The 20,062-nt window shown below is 41.0% G+C and overlaps 1 protein-coding gene and 1 pseudogene across 1 annotated transcript in view; both read left to right on the top strand.

Moving 5' to 3' along the window:
- The first annotated feature begins 1,554 nt into the window (after positions 1-1,554).
- LOC112931670 (small ribosomal subunit protein eS21 pseudogene) lies at positions 1,555-1,838 on the top strand (annotated as a pseudogene).
- Positions 1,839-3,722: 1,884 nt separating this feature from the next.
- YTHDF2 (YTH N6-methyladenosine RNA binding protein F2) overlaps positions 3,723-20,062 on the top strand; it is a 33,398-nt gene continuing 17,058 nt past the window's right edge. The window contains exons 1-4 of the mRNA XM_026014422.2: positions 3,723-4,388; positions 4,886-4,910; positions 5,494-5,573; positions 8,708-10,294. Coding sequence (XP_025870207.1) covers positions 4,362-4,388; positions 4,886-4,910; positions 5,494-5,573; positions 8,708-10,294 — 1,719 coding nt within the window. The 5' untranslated portion in view covers positions 3,723-4,361. The remainder of the gene's footprint in view (positions 4,389-4,885; positions 4,911-5,493; positions 5,574-8,707; positions 10,295-20,062) is intronic.

The raw sequence follows: 20,062 nt of genomic DNA, 5'->3' as shown, positions 1-20,062 counted from the left end.
ACTTCCCACACTGCAACCAAAAGGAACTTCTTAAAACATAAACCTGAGAATGCTATACTCCCATTAACTCCCTACTAGTTGATCATAATTTGCAGCTAATGACTAACGTCCCTGTTTTTCTTCTTTCTCCAGTCTCGTCTGGTGCCACCCTCTCTCTCATTATGCGCCCGTCATGCTGGCCTTCTTTCCATTCCTTATCAGTCAGTGCCAAGCTCCTTCCCCACATAGGGCCTTTGCACATATTGTTTCCGTACTTCCCTTCTCTCCTTGTCTGGTCATCCTTCAGGTTTTATTTTTTATTTTAATTTTTTTATTTTAATTTTTTTTTTATCCTTCAGGTTTTAGCTGAAGCTTATGACCTCAGGGAAAGCTTTCTTGCCCCCCTGATTAGGTTAGATCCATCTGTGCTTTCTCATTGCACTTAGCACAACTGTAATTGAATAACTATTTACTTACTGTCATTTTCCCTGACTAGTCTATAAGCTTCATGAGTAAGTGAACTCTTAAAATTTTCTCTCTAGCACATTGCCTGACCCTCAATAAATCCCTGTTAAAAGGGGTATTGAGTGCTTTATCCACCCAGAAGCAGAGCTGAAACTAGAACCCAAGCCTATTTCTAGTACATTATTCCTTTCTTAAATCGTGAGGGGTCTATCCTGGTAATATGATACTCCACACTCCAGACTTCCTCTCCCTTTTCCCAGTGGTAAGTGATCTGTCTTGTGTATTCTATTCAGGGGTCTGTTACAGCTGATCTGGAGAATTAATAGGGGTTTAGAGATTACCCTTACTTCAAGGATATTTGCATTTTAACTCCTGGGAACTCCTGGAGGGCAGAAAGGAACCCCCAAAGAAACTACAGTAGTCCCATTTTATCTACAAGGCATATGTTTCAAGATCTCCCAGTGGACATTTGAAACTGCAGATAGTACTGAACCTTATATATACTGTTTTTTTTCTATATGTACCTACCTAAAATAAAGTTTAATTTATAAATTAGGTACAAAAAAAAAAAAAAAAGGTTAACAACAGGGATCCCTGGGTGGCGCAGCGGTTTGGTGCCTGCCTTTGGCCCAGGGCACGATCCTCGAGACCTGGGATCAAATCCCACATCGGGCTCCCGGTGCATGGAGCCTGCTTCTCCCTCTGCCTATGTCTCTGCCTCTCTCTCTCTCTGTATGACTATCATAAGTAAATGAAATAAAAAGAAAAGGTTAACAACAATAATAAAACAACTATAATGATATACTGGAATAAAGGTTATATGAATGGGGTCTATCAAAAATATCTTTTTAAATTTTTTTTTTTTATTTTTTAAAGACTTTATTTATTTATTCACAAGAGACACGGAGAGAGGCAGAGACACAGGCAGAGGGAGAAGCAGGCTCCAAGCAGGGAGCCCAATGTGGGACTTGATCCCAGGACTCCAGGATCATGCCCTGGGCCAGAGGCAGGTGCTAAACGGCTGAGCCACCCAGGGATCCCTATCAAAAATATCTTATTGAAGCTTTCTGTACTTGTCCTTGTGGTGGTGGCAGCAGGCACACCCTGGACATGCAATAGGATGCCAGCAAGTTTGTGGACCTGTACCTGTTGCAGAAATGCTCTGCCAGCTACTGCAACATGGGTGCTAAGGACCACACACGCCCATCCAGATGAACATGGCCAAGGTTGACAAGGTGACAGGTGGTTTCAAATGGCCAGTTTAAAATCTATGTTATCTGTGGGGGCCATTCATAGGTTAGGTGAGTCAGAGGATAGAATCCTCTGACTGACCGAGGCTGACAGCACCATTTCAAAGAACTTCTGACAGGAGAGGATTGCGGACGTGGGATATTTGTCATAAATAAATAGCACCCCCCCAAAATATTGTAATATACTCACTCTTCTTGTGATGATGTGAGATGATAAAATGCCTACATGATGCAATGATGAGAAATGAACGGCATAGGCATTATAACCAAGCACAAAGCTACCGTTGATTTTCTGACCACACGTCAGAAAATCTTCTCTCTCTCTGTGTGACTATAGTAAATCTTCTCTGTGTGTGACTATCGTAAATAAATAAAAATAAAAAAAAAAAAGAAAAGAAAACCTCAGATAAGGGAGAACTATTGTAAGAAAACTTTCAGGCCCTGCAAATGTCATTGGAAGGAGGGAATTTTCACTATTATCCCTTAATGGGATTATAGGAAAGGAATCTGCAATGTACCAGACAGCTTCTGTGTTGCTTTTTTAACCTTTATCTTCACAACAAACCTGTTAGGTAAATATTATTATTCCGTTTTTCAAATGAGTGAATCTCTGAAAGATCTAGTAAATTACCTGTTACAAATCTGGTGATGAGGCCAATATTTAGTCCCTCCCCTCCGCAGGACATGACTCTTGGTCAATCCTTTTCTTAGCAAATCATGTTGCTTTCAAGGGTAAGTGTAAGCAACTGTTTATACAAAAATCAGAGTTATGGAGTTAACTGGCTAAGTGTCTTTAAAAAAAAAAAAAAGGCTTACTAGGTTTCTTTCATTCCCTTTTTGGGATCTACGCTCCAAGACTTGACATTTTACTGTCTCTACAGAAGTCCATCACACATTGGTGTCTGACCTTATTCATTCCAAACATAAATGTGATTATGGGCATATAAAAATGCCTTGAGCACTCTGAGCAAAATTATAATGCAAAATCCAAATTGCTATGTTGTCATTTATTTTACCACTGAGTCCACCAAACCTGTTTCCAGAGAGTGGATGGTATCAGGTTGACAACTTAACAGTGCATTATTTATCTGTTTACTACTATTTGCAATAACAGAAGCTAATAGGAGCTAGGCTGTCCTAGGATCAAATATCCCCTCATGAGTTTGGGTTTGCTGCTGATTAAAAATGGTTTTGCACATATTATGGATCTCATCTGGATTTTGATTCCTGAATACAGGATATTTTTTGGGGGGTGGAGGGTCACTATTATATTTCTCCTAGAAATATGTCAGCTATACCCATGACTATTTAATAGACTTGTGACTTTGGGGACATTGCTTAGTCTGTTTCCCCAGTTGTAAAACAGAGACTGAAGATTATTTGGAAGATGCTGCTAGCTTTTAAATGTTTGAAAGCACCTATCAACAAAACCTAACCCACAGCAGGTGTTCAAATAGAGTTAATTTCTCTCCTTTCACAGGTAAGGATATTCTCTCTTGAGGTCCATAGATTTATAGATTCTCGGGACTTGTCAAAAGTACGTGGGATATTTTGTGTAGATGTGTCAGGTGTGTTTTTCTTGGAAATAAAGGCCACAGTTTAACAGATTATCGTAGTGGCTAACAACTTCTCTCAGTGGTTGAGCATCTGCCTTTGGCTCAGGGCATGATTCCAGGATCCAGGCTCAAGTCCCACATCGGGCTCCTTGCATGGAGCCTGCTTCGCCCTCTGCCTGTATCTCTGCCTCTCTCTCTATGTCTCTCATGAATAAATCAATAAATAATCTTATAAAAAAATTTCCCCCCTAAAACAGAGCTGTCGATTGTCCTCCCTGCAATGCCAAATCCCTCTTGCAGGGGACCGGATTTTTTTGTGGATGATTCTGTTCTCTGGGCGGTCTTTTTGCAGCCCAACAGAGGAATATAACCAGGTCCCCGGTGGTAGTGATGATGCTGTGTATGTCTCCGGGCAGTGCCCCCATGAACTTTCCCTGGGGGCTGTGACCCCTCTCAGGGTTCCCTCCCGGATGGGGGGGGTGGGGTGCCATTTGCAGCTGGGAGGCAGGTTTATTTTGAGGTCTCTCGCGCTCGGGGGGGGGGGGGTGTCAATTCTTTCTTGAGAAACTCTGGCTTTTGTGGGTTTTCTTAAGCCAAAGCTACTCTCGTGAGGTGTTCGTCCAAACCTCGTGGCGCGACCCTGACCGCCCCCACCTTCCTACAGGCCCCAGTCCCGAGGCGGTGGGGGCGGGGAGGCCGCGCTCGCCGCTTCCGCTCCTCCAGCCCACCAGAGGGCTCTGCGGCCTCGCCTCTTCCTTCCCGGAGTGCTTCGCGCCGGGCCCCTTCCGCGTGGGTGAGTGAATGTGAGAGTCAGCGTCGCGCCGCGCGCGCCGTCCGCCTCCGCCGCTCGGCGCCCTTATTTCGGCTGCGAGGGGCGGGCGCGCGCGTAAAGGCATAGAGACGGGCGTTGAGCTCTCGGGCTAGAGCGTCGCCGAGTCGGAGCCGGAGCCCGAGCCGCGCGCTGTGTCTCCGCTGCGTCCGCCGAGGCCCCCGAGTGTCAGGGACAAAAGCCGCCGCCGCGCCGCCTGCTCCCGCCGCTAGGGCTCATCCGCCGCCGCCGCCGCCCTGACGAGAGTCCGCCGCCGTCGCCACCCGTGAGGATCCGAGAGCCATGTCGGCCAGCAGCCTCTTGGAGCAGGTACAGGCCCGGCCCGCATGCCTCGGCCATTGTGTGAGGCGAGAGGGAGCCCGACTAGGCCCGGGCCCGCCGCCCCCGGTCGGGCCGGGCCGAGGCGGCGCCTCTCGCGGGCCGGGTTTCGGGCCTCTCAGGCCGGCCGCGCCCAGCGCCTCGCCCTCAGCCCGCTCTCCCGCTTCGCCCCGGGCCTCGGAGCCCACGGGCCGCGCTGCGCGCCCTCCTCTCAGCCGGCCTCGTTTTCTTCCTTGTTTCCTTCCCCTTCCTTGAAGCCCTGGTCCGCTGGCGGGGTTGCTGGCGCGTCCCCCGCTTTTTCTCCGCGGGCCCCGCCGGCCTGCGCCTTTCCCCGCCTCCCATTTTCAGCCTCCCCCTCACCACCATTCCTGACGCCTCCCGTCAGGCCTGCTCCTTTATTCCTGCTCGGGCCCGGCTTTAATTCGTCTTTCCTTTTCCTTTCTCCCTCGGACGGCTTGCTGCTCGGCGACGTTTTTCTTCGCCCGCAGAGACCAAAAGGTCAAGGAAACAAAGGTGAGCCCAGCTCCGCCGGTGGCCCCGGGCGGGGAGGGGGACGCCGAGTGGTGGGGGCGGGGTCTCCGGGAAGCGCCCCGGGGAGAGGACCTTTCGGAAGCCGCTTAGTTCGCAGGTGCCTCACACTTAAGTGTTTGACCCTTTCGGTGTGTTCCTGCAGCTGGCGAGCAGCTTTCCAGTGAACAAGGAGTAATTCATCAGGGGTGGGGGTGGATTCGGTTTTGAAATGTCCCAGGTCCTTAGTTTCCTGTAGGTCTTAGGAGGCCTTTGTTTTTCATCCTCGTGGATCACACTCTGGAAGTACTCACATGTGATGGGGGGTGGGGGGAGGGGAAGCGGGAGGGAATTGAAATCTAGAGGAGCCAATAAAATGACCTTTTTTAGATCAGCTTGCTCCGGGTAGAGGGAGACATTTTCATTGACGAACGTTGCTCAGCGTTCACTTGCCTCTTAATCCGTTTGAAATTCAAACTTATTTGCTTTGTTGAGTAAGGTCCCCGTGGCTAGAATGTATTTTGCTTACTTTGGGAGGTAGATGGTACAATTAAGGCGCTGCTAATTTATTTGAATTTTTTCCCTTCAGTACAAAATGGATCTGTACATCAAAAGGATGGATTAAATGATGATGATTTTGAACCTTACTTGAGTCCACAGGCAAGGCCCGTGAGTAGTTAACCATTTACATGCCTGATCAAAGGGTGTAGGATACCGTATTTTTTTCTCTGTCCCATCAATAAATCTCATTATCAGGGGGTGACTTAATACCCGTCCATGTGTTGTAACAGGAGTTACTACAAATGATACAGGCTGTTAAGACTCCCATCTCTGTTGACAGCAAACATATTCTGAGATTAGAGGTGATAGCATTTTATAGTATACTAACCGCATGTGTTAGTAATTCTCCTTACCAAGAATGTAACAGTGCAAAACTGAAGAATACTTTTTAGCTTCAGTATTGTTTTTACCCCACAACCCTTTTTCTTTAAGGAAAACTGGATGCAAATGCGATGGGGAGAAAAGTAATAAAAAATCACCTGAACTTTATTCAGTACTGCAGAACTGGAATCTTCCTTTTCATCTGGTCACTAGTTAGTGGGTTCTTAGGTTACCCTAAATTTTGGACTTAGGTATTCCTTTTTCAAGCTGAGCTGTATCTGTAGGCACCAACTTTGTACACTTAGGGATTCTCACTTACGGGAGCTATAGGATTCATAAAATGGAGTTAAAGGAAGATAAAATACTGTTTAGCACAAATGAAGCTCAAGAATGATTGAGGTTTTTGCCATGTAACCTGTTCTAATTTCTTCTAGCTCTGCAGCCTCATATGTTAACATGATCTGTGCATGTAGAAACTACTTTGATTTGTCAGTTCTTTTGCATTAATATCTTGGGTCCCAAACACATAACACTCAGGGTTGTAGCTAATAAAAATCCACAGGTTAATAAACAAAAAGAAAAACTTACAGTAACTCAAGATATCCTAAAAAATGAAAAAGCAGGGCAGCCCAGGTAGCTCAGCAGTTTAGCGCCACCTTTGGCCCAGGGCGTGATCCTGGAGACCCCAGATGGAGTCTCACGTCAGACTCCCTGCATGGAGCCTGCTTCTCCCTCTGCCTGTGTCTCTGCCCCACCCCACCCCCTCTGTCTCTGTCTCTTGTGGATAAATAAATAAAATCTTAAAAAAAAAAAAAAAAAAAGAAAAAGCTTATGAAACATTTAAACGTGAACAGATGCCATGCGATAGAGAATATAGTTTTAAAACTTGACATATTGGTGCATGCTCATATTTGGACCTAATTCTTGCATAAAACTTTTAGATCCCTCATGAAATTTTCTCCATTGAGAGTGTAGAAACCACTTAAGCAAGTGATTGGGAAAAGTTTTCAGAGAAGTCAACCAGTTAATCAGGAAAAGTAGGAAGGAAGTAGAGGAATGAACTATTAATAGGTTCCTGCTATTGAAGTAGTTTGCTTACATAATCATTATAACAGGGAGAGTGGGAGCATTTAGAAACATAATTCTAGGTAGTTCTTGTGAAACATTGTGTAATTCAGATTTTTGAGCTCAGGGGCATGTGGGAACCTGCCAGTTCAGGTGTAGGCATTCAGCTATATAATGGCATAACCTGTGATATTAAGTCCATGTTTTTTACTTCTCAAATGAGCTAAAGCTTAAATATCTTAAAAATTTGGAAGGTTGGGGAGTAGAAATCTTGGTTGAATAGATGGGTAACTTGAGAATCTTTGTCCTTTGTAGTTTATTGTCAAGGGTAATTCACCTACTTTTTAACCACTATTCATCACCCTATGTTGGAATAATCCTTCAGGGTTAATCCATTGATTCTAGACTAAATTTTTTATTCATAATGGATTTGAATCTGTTAAAGTTTTAATACTATCTTCAAGAAATAGACTTCTTTTAAACTTGAGGGTATGTGTGAAAGGACTTAGCTTTTTTTTTTTTTTTTTTTTTTGGTAAGGAAATTTTGGCAGGGAAAAGCACCATTTTATCAAACCACATTAGTTGAAACATTTAATTTTCAAGAGCTGTGTTTGGCTAGGGAGAAGTACTGTTCGCTTTGGTAAAACAAACTTATGGCCTGACATACTTAGGCACATCCAAGTTTCTTAACAAAATTCTTTATTCACTAGTTAATGGATTTTTACGTACCAGAGCTATTATTTTAATTCCAGTGTACTTAATACACAGTTATATTAGTTTCAGGGGTACAGTGTAGTAGTGATTCAACAATTTCATGTGTCCCTCTATGCCCATCAAGAAAATTTACTCTTGTACCAGAGCTATTTTGAAGATAGGGTAAAGTACTCTATTTTGACTTGAGCCGTATCTGTACTTATACAGACCAACTTTTTATATCTCCAGCTTCTTATTGAAGGGACTATTCTGTGAGTTAGTTACAGCATTTATAAAAAAGTTCAAATACAAAAAAAGTTCAAATACTGTTCACAAACTAAGGTCAAGAATGATTGAGGTTTTTGCAATGGAATCTGTTTCCTAATGTGTAGACTAGTCGAGTGTAAGTTTATATTTTTGGTTATTCTTTAGGATAATTCTTAAAGATACAGAGTTTAGAGTGTTTTTGGAATTCTTTTAATGGAAAAATCAGGTGTGCATTTGAACCTACAGCCATTAATTTTATAATTAAAATTATAGGTAAAGTAGAACAGGTAGCAACGTTTTTTCTAGTTTTAAACTCTGGGAGCTATTGTGCCATTTCCTTCCAGGTTATAATTAAATAGTGGCATCTATTGATGTTCCCAGGTGGTTGGCTAAGAGGCTAATGATGTAAACGAGGTGTAGTGATTTATGGTTGAGGAACAGCTGCACAGATTTTGGGGCTAGAACTTGAAATACTCAGTTTTTTAGTTTTGTTTTATCTATCATAGTATGGTTTTGATAGGAAGCTTTTAGGAACACTCCTCCAATCTGCCAAAATTTGCACTCCTTAAATCCAGGGAGAACTGGTTTTAATAAAAGCATCATCTCAACACTTCTATAGAGATGCTGGGTTTCCCCTTTTCTGAATTATAGTGCTAAGGTTAAGGCATATATCATTATATGTCAGTTTAATTTGAAATGTTTAAATATTGCAATTATGAAACCAAAATCTCTTGTAAGAATTGTAGCAGGTTTATGGAAAGAGACCACTTGAAATGGTCACTTGCTTTTTTAATTGGATTTGAATTGAGTGAATAGTTGGGGGAGGAAATGTCCTGATTGTTATTTTATTAATTTTTGTGTTTAGTTTTGATTTGTCTTTTTTTTCTTTTCCACAGAATAATGCATATACTGCCATGTCAGATTCCTACTTACCCAGTTACTACAGTCCCTCCATTGGCTTCTCCTATTCTTTGGGTGAAGCTGCTTGGTCTACTGGGGGTGATACAGCCATGCCCTATCTAACTTCTTATGGACAGCTGAGCAACGGAGAGCCTCATTTCCTACCAGATGCAATGTTTGGACAACCAGGAGCCCTAGGTAGCACTCCATTTCTTGGTCAGCATGGTTTTAATTTCTTTCCCAGTGGGATTGACTTCTCAGCTTGGGGAAATAACAGTTCTCAGGGACAGTCTACTCAGAGCTCTGGATATAGTAGCAATTATGCTTATGCACCTAGCTCCTTAGGTGGAGCCATGATCGATGGACAGTCAGCTTTTGCCAGTGAGACCCTCAATAAGGCTCCTGGCATGAATACAATAGACCAAGGGATGGCAGCACTGAAGTTGGGTAGCACAGAAGTTGCAAGCAATGTTCCAAAAGTTGTAGGTTCTGCAGTTGGTAGTGGGTCCATTACTGGTAACATCGTGGCTTCCAATAGTTTGCCTCCAGCTACTATTGCTCCTCCAAAACCAGCATCTTGGGCTGATATTGCTAGCAAGCCTGCGAAACAGCAACCTAAGTTGAAGACCAAGAATGGCATTGCAGGGTCAAGTCTTCCACCACCCCCAATAAAGCATAATATGGATATTGGAACTTGGGATAACAAGGGTCCTGTTGCAAAAGCCCCCTCACAGGCTTTGGTTCAGAATATAGGTCAGCAGCCAACCCAGGGGTCTCCCCAGCCTGTAGGTCAGCAGGCCAACAATAGCCCACCAGTGGCTCAGGCATCAGTGGGGCAACAGACACAGCCATTGCCCCCACCTCCACCACAGCCTGCGCAGCTCTCAGTCCAGCAACAGGCAACTCAGCCAACCCGCTGGGTAGCACCTCGGAACCGTGGCAGTGGGTTCGGTCATAATGGGGTTGATGGTAATGGAGTAGGACAGTCTCAGGCTGGATCTGGATCTACTCCTTCAGAACCTCACCCAGTGTTGGAGAAGCTGCGGTCCATTAATAACTATAACCCCAAGGATTTTGACTGGAATCTGAAACATGGCCGGGTTTTCATCATTAAGAGCTACTCTGAGGACGATATCCACCGTTCCATTAAGTATAATATCTGGTGCAGCACAGAGCACGGTAACAAGAGACTGGATGCTGCTTATCGCTCCATGAACGGGAAAGGCCCCGTTTACTTACTTTTCAGTGTCAACGGCAGTGGACACTTCTGTGGCGTTGCAGAAATGAAATCTGCTGTGGACTACAACACATGTGCAGGTGTGTGGTCCCAGGACAAATGGAAGGGTCGTTTTGATGTCAGGTGGATTTTTGTGAAGGACGTTCCCAATAGCCAACTGCGACACATTCGCCTAGAGAACAACGAGAATAAACCAGTGACCAACTCCAGGGACACTCAGGAAGTGCCTCTGGAAAAGGCTAAGCAGGTGTTGAAAATCATAGCCAGCTACAAGCACACCACTTCGATTTTTGATGACTTCTCACACTATGAGAAACGCCAAGAGGAAGAAGAAAGTGTTAAAAAGGTAATCAGTTTACCATTCTTAAAGACTTTTAGGGAAGGAGAAGGAATGTAGAACAGGAGAGGTATTCTAAATGGTTAGTAAAAGCTCTGTAAATAACATATCACTTAACAGTTCAAGCCTTTATGGAAGTATAATTGGTGTTACTGTTTGACTTAGTGTGTAGAAATGTGGGCTTAAATTAACGGAAAGCAGAAACTGTAGAGAAACTGAATTTAAGTGATGCAACGGAGGTGAAGAACAAGGCCAAAAGAAATGCAAAGGGAGTAATTGAAGTGATAGAACCATAGAAATTCAAATAAGAAAAAGTTGAGACTGTAATATGGCAGAGAAAAGGTAAAAGTTCTGTTATAATGAACTTTTGGCCTAAGTCGGGTATGGTGGTTGAGTCAGGAGTTGGTGTGTCACCAAGGCCTGACATCGCTTTATGCCTGCCTTTGACAATTAGCAGTATTTGGTATTTTTCAGAACTTTTTTCTTCCTATTCTTAGTTACTTTTTCTAAAACTCTTTTGTCATTTGAAAAGGTAACGTTTATTACATAAAACTTGCAAAACAGATAATCAGGAAAAGCTTAATCTCTTGCTCTTAGAATGCTGTTGTATTCCTGAAGAGTAACTGTATCTTGTTTCCTCTTTGTCACAAGTGACGATGGAGAATTAAGTCCAAATGAAAGAATTGGAATTTGTTGGAAAGTGTTGGGAATGCTTGGTGTGTGTGTGTTGAGTGAATGTAAACTTTTACGGCCATAAAGAATGGTAAAATACTGATTGGGGGGCAGAGCATGTATTATGTAGGACTTAGACATTTAAATGTAGGAAGTAGGTGAAGAGATTATTATGGGCAAGGAGACTTTTTTTAAAAAAGATTACATATTAGTGATAGAATCCTAAGTGGTTAGCTTCAAATGTAAGATAGCCTATTAAGTTCATATAAATATTTGTCATGAATTCATAGATTTTATATATTTGATCTAGGAGTGCCTCTAAGAGGCACTTGTTAAAAGAAGCCTCTGTAAAAGCTTATTTTTTGAGCAGTGGAAGGAGGAGGGCTCTTTGGTTAGACTCTCCATCTCCATAACATAGAATTAGAGGTGCATAGTTGTCCAGCTAAATTAGGATGGTTGCCATCTTACCTTCTAGTGTGTGCAGATGAATAAAAATGGAGATCTGCTTGTCAGTGATGCTAAAAGTACAGAGCCACATTACTGAAAAAGTTCAGTCAAAAAATCCTTTAAAAAAAAAAATCCTCCTTTTTTGTCCTTTAAGTTCCCCTTTTCCTTTAAGTTTAATTTAAAATCTGCCATAATCTTGAAGAAATAGTATATTGATTATTTGAAAGGCTCTAAAGATGTTTTAACAGGCTCCTATATTTAGAGAAACTCAAGGAAAGGACTTTTTAAGCATCATGTATGAAATGAGTTTCATAGCAGATTATTAATGTGTGAGGGGGCATCCAGGTGCTTAGTTTCACCACTTGAAACATGCATAAAATCAATCCCATGTTGTGAATCTGCTTTTTTTCATCTGCAAAGTTGTCTTACACTTTGTGATTAAAAATAGGAAGGCGGAAAAAATAAAAATAGGAAGGCAAAGACAGAATTACATTTTTAGGAATGTACAGCATAAATGATAAGATCAATTTGTATTTGTTAGAACTAGTGGGGAAACTTGGTTTTAAAAAGGCAGTAGCAAATTTGAGGGCTGTTAATTTATATAGACTTTTAATCAAATTTGCTTTTCACTTGAGTGGTTCAGTGAATAATAATTCAATTTCATAAGGAGGTGTAAGATTCACATTTTGGAATTGACCAGCTTTGTGGTGTTTTAATACTGAGTAATAATAATCAAAGTTTAGGGTCTTTGTTAAGACAGCTAACGGATCTTTCTTAAAACCATTCCATAAAGACTTCGATGAATGAGTATACCGATTGTTCTCAGGCTGGTGAACAAACCAAAAAAAATAAATAAATAAAAGCTTTGATTATACTTGTGTCAGATTACTTTTCAGTTTATCTTTTGTGAGAAGAGATAGCTGCAGTTTTTCAGGAAGGTCCCTATGATTGCTTCTAAACCCAGTTACCTTTTCAGTTAGTATTGCCTTACTTGCCCACTGTTATCCTAAACATCCTTACATAACTGTAAAGCCAGTCCTTTTTTTTTTTTATAAAGATTTTATTTATTCATTGGAGAGACCTAGAGAGAAAGAGGGGCAGAGACATCGGCAGAGGGAGAAGTAGGCTCCCCTTAAAGATATGTGGGACTTGATCCCAGACCCTAGGACTTGATCAGACTCCCAAAGAAAACAAGTTTCATGAGAGTTGAACTGATAATTCATTGAGGCAGCATACCCTTTTAGGTCGGGTGTTCATATGTGCACTTTTGTATTATTTACAAGATTATAAAATCGTGCCAAATGGGCATGGTAACTCAGTAAGTAGGGAAATACTTAAGCTTCATCCTGGAAATGATGTCACAGCTATTCTAAAATTCCATGATTGGGCATGTATCTTGGCAGAACACACTAAGCAGAACTATAGCCATTTTTGCCTACCATTACTGACTTGCTCTTTTCCATGATGTAATTCAGTATCATAGAACTTCAAGCATTGGATCTATGCGGCTTGAAACTTCAACGAACTTTAGGGTCATTTTCCATATGTGGTTTTCTCTGTTGTATACTTCAGATACTATTTTGTAACCTGCTTTCTGCATTTATTTAGAACCTTTCCCTAATTGTTAAATATTCTTCTATGACATCACTTTTGATTGCTTCATAGTATTCTATCATAGATTAATTATAATTTACCAATCTTAGATTTGTCAGCTTTTTAAATTTTTTAATTTTTATTTATTTTTGTCAGCTTCTTTATATTTTTTTACAGCTAAAATGACACTCCAGTGAACATCCATTGATAAAAATACTGATTCACACCTATCCTTCAATGTTATTGCTGCCTGAAAGGGTATAGGCTTTTTGAAGGTTTTGGCTGTGCTGTATATTGCCATATGGGACTTTTTCTTTCTGAAAGATTTTTTTGAAAGAATTATTGTCAGAAGAAGTGAGTTAACCTCTTTTGTTTAAACTTTAGAGTAGTATGGCGTAAAGGGAGAGTTATTCCCTGCATAAATGATGTGATATGTTTTTCATAAACTTCGTTAATAGTTGGTTTAATTTTTGTCTTACGTTCCCAGCCTTTTAACTATAGGTAAAAGTAAAAATAGTAGAGGGGACCAGGGACTGCATAATTTTCTTAAAGCCTATCCCAGTGTTAGATTCAGTCAGGGACTTGGGTCACTGATTTTTCTGAATAACTGGAAAGCTAATGGGAAAGAGACAGCTAGAGAAGATGTGACTATTGTGACAATGGCTTGAGGTGTATATTTTTAAAAATTTAATTGCTATTAAGGGAAAATATCAGGATTTCTTAAATACCTCTAAAAGTACTCTTCAAGCAGAAGACCTAAAAATAGTGATGCCTTGGAGTGTGCTTGGATATACATAAGATTTATTATGCTGCTTGAGAATTGCAATGAAGCTATATATCTGTTCTTTGCTGTGTGCTGGGTACTACAGAGAAAGCTGGAGTGTATTGTCAGGGAGCCTTACACTAGCGACAGGTAGGCATACAAAAGAGAAAGTATTTTCTCAAGATATGCACAGGGTGCCAATTTGGAAGTGAGAACTTCCGTGCTTGGAGTGTGGGTGGATTGGTCACAGAAGAAATCCTGGAGGAGGACATGATCTTTGAGATGAGCCTTTAAAGATGTATAGAAGGTAGCCAGAGGTGTTTGGGGAAGACTGAACCTAGGTTCAGGACAGCCCACGTCTGTGACACCATATAGATGATAATTTGGAACTAGAAGTCCTGTACAGTTTAAGAGCAAGTCTAATTGGTATTTGTAGAATGGATTTCTCCACAATGGAAGCTTGTTGGAGATTAGAATAGGAGAGTTGAAAGAAACGTTTATGCGGTTAGTTTGAGATACAAGGAAACTGAGAAAGGCACAGTTGGTTTAAAAAAATTCTAGAGTTTAAAAGAAAGCATTAAGGTCTAATTTGAATCAGGATAGAGGAGCTCCTTGATGTTAACGTTTTCTTAATAAGTTTTTATTTTAATTCTAGTTAACGTACAATGTTATATTAGCTTATGTATATAACATAGTTATACTAGTTTAATTCCACTTAACATATAGTGTTATATTAGTTTTAGTACATACAGTGTACAGTATAGTAGTGATTCAACAATTCCATAAATCATGTGGTGTTCTCCTTGTTGTTACCTTTGCATGGAAGGCAATGGAAAGCTTGTAGAAGTAAAAGTGAACCCCGTTATATGGTAATAATAGATACCATTACTGAATACCTGTCAGCTCACTTCTTCCAGTGATGTGTGTGTGTTTAAAGATTTTATATATGTATTCATGAGAGAGACACAGAGAAACAGGCAGAGGCAGAGACATAGGCAGAGGAAAAAGCAAGCTCCCCGCCGGGAGCCCAATGCGGGACTCAATCCCAGGACCCCAGGATCGTGACCTGAGCCAAAGGCAGATGCTCAACCACTGAGCCATCCAGGTGCCCACCAGTGTTGTGTTTGATACCCATTACTTGTTTTTCCTCTTAGGCCTTAGTGTATATCAGAGTGTTTAGAAGAGATGATTTAGAAGGGGAATAGGATAGCTGTTATCAAATGCATTAAAGAGTGGTAGGTTTAGGGGCACCTGACTAGCTCAGTCAGTAGAGCATGTTATTCTACATCTCAGGGTCTGAGTTCAAGTTTCGTGTTGGGTGTAGAGTTCACTTAAAAAAAAAAAAAAAAAAAAAGACTGGTGGGTTTATTCTCCATGCCAAAAGACAGCAGCAGAACCAAAGGATAGAGGTTATAGGGAGGAAGATTTTAAAAGGGAGAACTTTTTAAAGTTCTTAGTCACAGGAGGGTTTCAAGAAGAGACCAAAACAACTTTTATTAGATACGTCGTAGGGAAGATTTATAGGTGGAATAGTCTAGTAGATCAGAGAGACAAAGGATAAAAGAGTTATCCAGCGCAAGATGACATTTGAAATTCTTGGAGAGGAATTGATGTTACTTAACAGAGCTTTATAGGAAGGTTATTTCTGTTTTATAATTTTTGACCTAATTATTACATATAAAGGACTTGAGGCTAGAAGGATATGGATAACAGAAAGGATTGGTAGATTCCCAGTAAATCTTAGTACAGATAAGGTATATGGATAGTTATTTTTAAAACATTTACTACATTAGTATTAATGAAAAATTTGTTATCTGAAACATACCGAAGCGGGGGTACCTGGGTGGCTCAGGTATTAATTTTTCATTAATTCTAATGTAGTAGGCAGGTGCCTTTGGCTCAGGTCATGATTGAGGTATCCTGAGATCCAGCCCCACATTGGGCTCCCTGCTCAGCACGGTGGGGTGTGGGTGGTGGTGTCTATTTCTCTTCTTTGCTCCTTCCCCGGCTTGCATGTGTGTGCTTTCTCAAATACAATTTAAAAAAATTTAAAAACTTATTAAAGGATCATAGAAATCATTATTTAAGAAAAATATTTCCTTTTTCTTTAAATCCAGTTTGCCTATGGTGTTGGTGCAAGTAATATTTCAGTCTCTTTCTCTCTCTCTTTTTTTTTTAAAGAAAGCAGGGGAGGGAGAGGCAGAGGGAAAGATCATGGAGCCTGATCTCACGACCCTGAAATCCTGACCTGAGCAGAAATCAAGAGTTAGACAATTGACTGAGTCACCCAGGCGCCCAAGTGTTTCTCTTTATAAGGAAGTTTGGGGTTTTTTTTTGTTTGTTTAAAAAAAAATTTTTTTTTTTTTGGTCCATCTTCCTCCTAACCCTTTGATTTGTGCATTTAATCTTTTGTTGGGAAATATTTGAAGCAATCAACACTGGCTCCATTTTCTTTTCTTTCTTTCTTCCTTTCTTTTTAAGTACTGTGCCCAGTGTGGGGCTTTAACTCATGAGCCCAAGATCAAGAGTCACATGCTCCACTGACTGAGCCAGCCAGGTGCCCTCATTCTATTTTCAACTTTAGAAAAAAATTAAAAATATCCAAGTAAAGTTTGTGATACAAAATTTAGAAAACATCACTTTAAAAGCCAAATAATGTTTTCTTATTAAGTCCTTGGGGAATAAATAACTATGGGATATTGTTCCTTTCCATTTGGTATTTCTCCTTCCGCCACTGGTTTAAATTGCCTCTTCAAAACTAATGGGATGCTGGTACCCTGTTTTAAGATTTTATTTATTCACGAGAGACACCGGCAGAGACATAGGCTGAGGGAGAAGCAGGATCCCCACATGGAGCCCAATGTGGGACTCAATCCCCAGACCCAGGGATCAAGCCCTGAGCCAAAGGCCGGCAGACGCTCAACCGCTGAGGCACCAGGTGTCCTTGGCTATCCTGTTTTTTTTTTTTTGTTGTTGTTGTTGTTGTTGTTAATGTTTATTCAGAGAGGCAGAGACACAAGGAGAGGGAGAAGCAGGCTCCTCACAGGGAGCCTGAAGTGGGAGTTCATCCCCAGACTGAGATCACACCCTGAGCCAAAGGCAGACACCCAACCACGGAGCCACCTAGGTGTCCCCCTGGTATCCTGTTTTAATTGGGATGGCAAATCTGGACTTTTTTTTTTTTTTTTTTTAATTCTAAGGCTGTTTATGTCTACTTCTGTCTTGAAGATAAGATTACTCGTCTCTCTGCCAAAAGGGTTGAGGAAATTCTACTTGTGTTACTCATCACTTTCCTTCAAGGATAGATAAAATGCCTTTCTGCAGCCTCCTTAGAAGAGGACTAGAAGAAAACAGATGAAACTGAATTTGCATCTCTTTCAGCCATGCCTTTTGTATCCATCTTTGAACAAGTGTTTGTTAATTGATAAGGTACAAAATGATAAAATACAGGATAAGAACTGTAATAGAGGAATGAAGAAACGGTTTTCTTTTTTTCTTTTTTTTTTAAGATTTTATTTATTCACGAGAGACACAGTGAGGCAGAGACCCAGGGAGAGGGAGAAGCAGGTTCCATGTGGGACTTGATCCCAGGACTCCGGGATCACACCCTGAGCCAAAGGTTCAACCGCTGAGCCACCCAGGCATCCCAAGAAATGATTTTCTGAAGAAGAGTGATAAATTTGGGGAAATTAAGGAAGGCTTTGTGGAAGAAATAACATTTGAACCATGTCAAATAGAATTAGTAGTAAGCACTCAGATAGCAACATAGTGTACACAAAAGTTCAGTATATTCTCATTTTAGATGAGGAAGCAGGCCCAAGAGGTTATTTGTATAAGGACTCATTGCTTAATCAGTGGTAGAATTGGTATTTCAGTTAAGTCAATGATGTGAAGCTGGCTAATTGTTAGCTGTTGAGCTTTTAAGAATTTTAGCAACCTGGCTGTTAAACATTATTTTAAAAAGTCATTATTAAGTGACAAAATTAGGGCAGCCCTGCAGGCGCAGCGCCGCCTGCAGCCGGGTGTGATCCTGGAGACCCGGGATCGAGTCCCATGTCAGGCTTCCTGTATGGAGCCTGCTTCTCCCTCTGCCTGTGTCTCTGCCCCTCTCTCCCTCTGTCTCTATGAATAAATAAAATCTTAAAAAAAAAAAAAAGACAAAATTAAATACATTGTATTAAGAGATGTTTTAAATGCTTTTGTATTTACGTTAAATTCATTATAAACTAGTTTATAATAAAAATTACAGTTAAACAACATAAACTTAGAATACCACTATTACTTTTCGGCCACAATATTTTAGTGTATGTGCTGCCGAAGCGAGCACTCAACCATAATAAATACTCAAATTTATCACTCTTGAAGTTATTTACATCTGTTGTATCAATATATACCGTGCCATTGCACATCTCTCCTCAGTCCCACTTTCAGTGGTGTCACATTGGTAGTTTGAAATATGCCATGTTATTTACACCATGAAAATAGGCAAATGCTATGTATACATGTCAGGACTTGGTTTTTGTTAATTGTCTAGCCTTAAAGTGATAGAGAAAATATTACTGTAAAGTGTGTCATGTCTGTAGCTCTACATATTTTGAATAGCACAAAATTTGAAGAAATAGTCTTCCAGAATTTTAAAATTATTATCCAGTTTAGCAAAGAAGTTGTTCAAATCATTGATAAACTAGTGAAGTTCTGACAGTGGATTCGTTTCACTTTTGTCTTGATAAACGAAAAGATGTTGGAACTACATCTGAATTAAACACAGAAATCTGTCTGGCGCCAAAGCCCATGGACCATTATATGATATGTGGAATTTGTAAGATAGAAAAGTAGGGAGAAGGGCATTCTAGGAAGAGGAGAGAGCATGTGCATAAACATGATCTCATGAATGCTTAGGTTCTGTTTTCAGAGTAATGAGAAGTTTAAGGTGGAAAAGAATGGTAAGGGATAAAGCTGCAGAGGTTGGGTAGGCCCAGCAGTATGTATGAAGGGCTTCTCCCCCCCCCCCCCTTTTTAAAGTAGGCTCCACACCCACTCCTGACCCTGAGATCATGACCTGAGTGGAAATCAAGAGTCAGATACTTAACTGACTGAGCCAACCAGGTGCTCTGGGGCTTTGCTTTTTTTTTTTTTTTTTTAAGATTTTATTTGAAAGAGCTGGAGCATGGGCAAGGAGAGGGGCAACAGGAGAGGGAGAAAAGCAGGCTCTCCGCTGAACAGGGTTCTCCGCTGTGCCTGTTCTCTCCCAGAACGCTGGGATCATTCCCTGAGCAAAGGCAGATGCTTAACCCACCGAGCCACCCAGCACCCTGGGCTTTGCATTTATATTCTATACTTATGTTTTAGTTGGATTGTAAGGGATGGTAGTTAATGTGGAATGACAGTTTTGGAGGATGGGAAGGGTAAAATACTGAAGCACTGGCTTTGTTAACCACTTCCATAATCTTCCTTTAATCTCCATATTAATAACCCTGGGAGGCAGTACTTACAGATAGGAAAATGGAAACTGAGGTTAGCAGTTTACCTAAACTCATCTATTAAATGACGGATACAAGTGGCTCAAAGACCAAATCAGAAGCTTTAATGAGTTTGGAAAAAAAGACCTGAACCAAAACAATGATGGGAAAGGTAGATTTGAAGAAGGTAGATAAATTTCCTAACCAGTTACTATTAAAAAACAAACAAACAAGAACATGGGACAAATAGCAGATTAAGGTTAGGGGGTTTGGAGATGTGTTGGCTTTTGGAAATAGTGTTGGGGTACCTGTAGGAGACAGTAAGGTGATAGGGTCTGGAGCTCAGGAAAGAGATCTGTTGATAGAAATAAGAGAGTGTCTTTTAGACTTCAGTATAGGCAAAGGCATGAAAGAGTATAAGATTAGTCAAGAATATTGGTAATAAAAATAATGGCTGAAGTTATTAAACACTGTATATAGTGTCTAGCACACATCTGTCCTGAATATTTTACATATTTATAAATTTTCATCTAATTCTTACATTATTATGATGTAGATTGAACTAATTCTGTATATAAAGACCCTGAAGCACAAAAAAAATAGTATTGTAAAGTCACATAAGCTGAGAAAGTGGAGCTGGTATACCTCTTTTCTGTGGTAGGGTTCTAGAGTTAACCCACAGTAAGAGAAGAGGGCCAAAAAAAGAACCCCCATAACACAATTTAAAGAATGGGTTAGGGACGCCTGGGTGGCTCTGTGGTTGAGCGTCTGCCTTCGGCTCAGGGCATGATCCTAGGGTCCAGGATCAAGTCCTACAGTGGGCTCCTTTTGGGAGCCTGCTTC

The sequence above is a fragment of the Vulpes vulpes genome, chromosome 2, assembly GCF_048418805.1.
Source record: "Vulpes vulpes isolate BD-2025 chromosome 2, VulVul3, whole genome shotgun sequence".
NCBI classification, from domain to species: domain Eukaryota; kingdom Metazoa; phylum Chordata; class Mammalia; order Carnivora; family Canidae; genus Vulpes; species Vulpes vulpes.
This window is presented reverse-complemented; position numbering and strand designations above follow the sequence as displayed.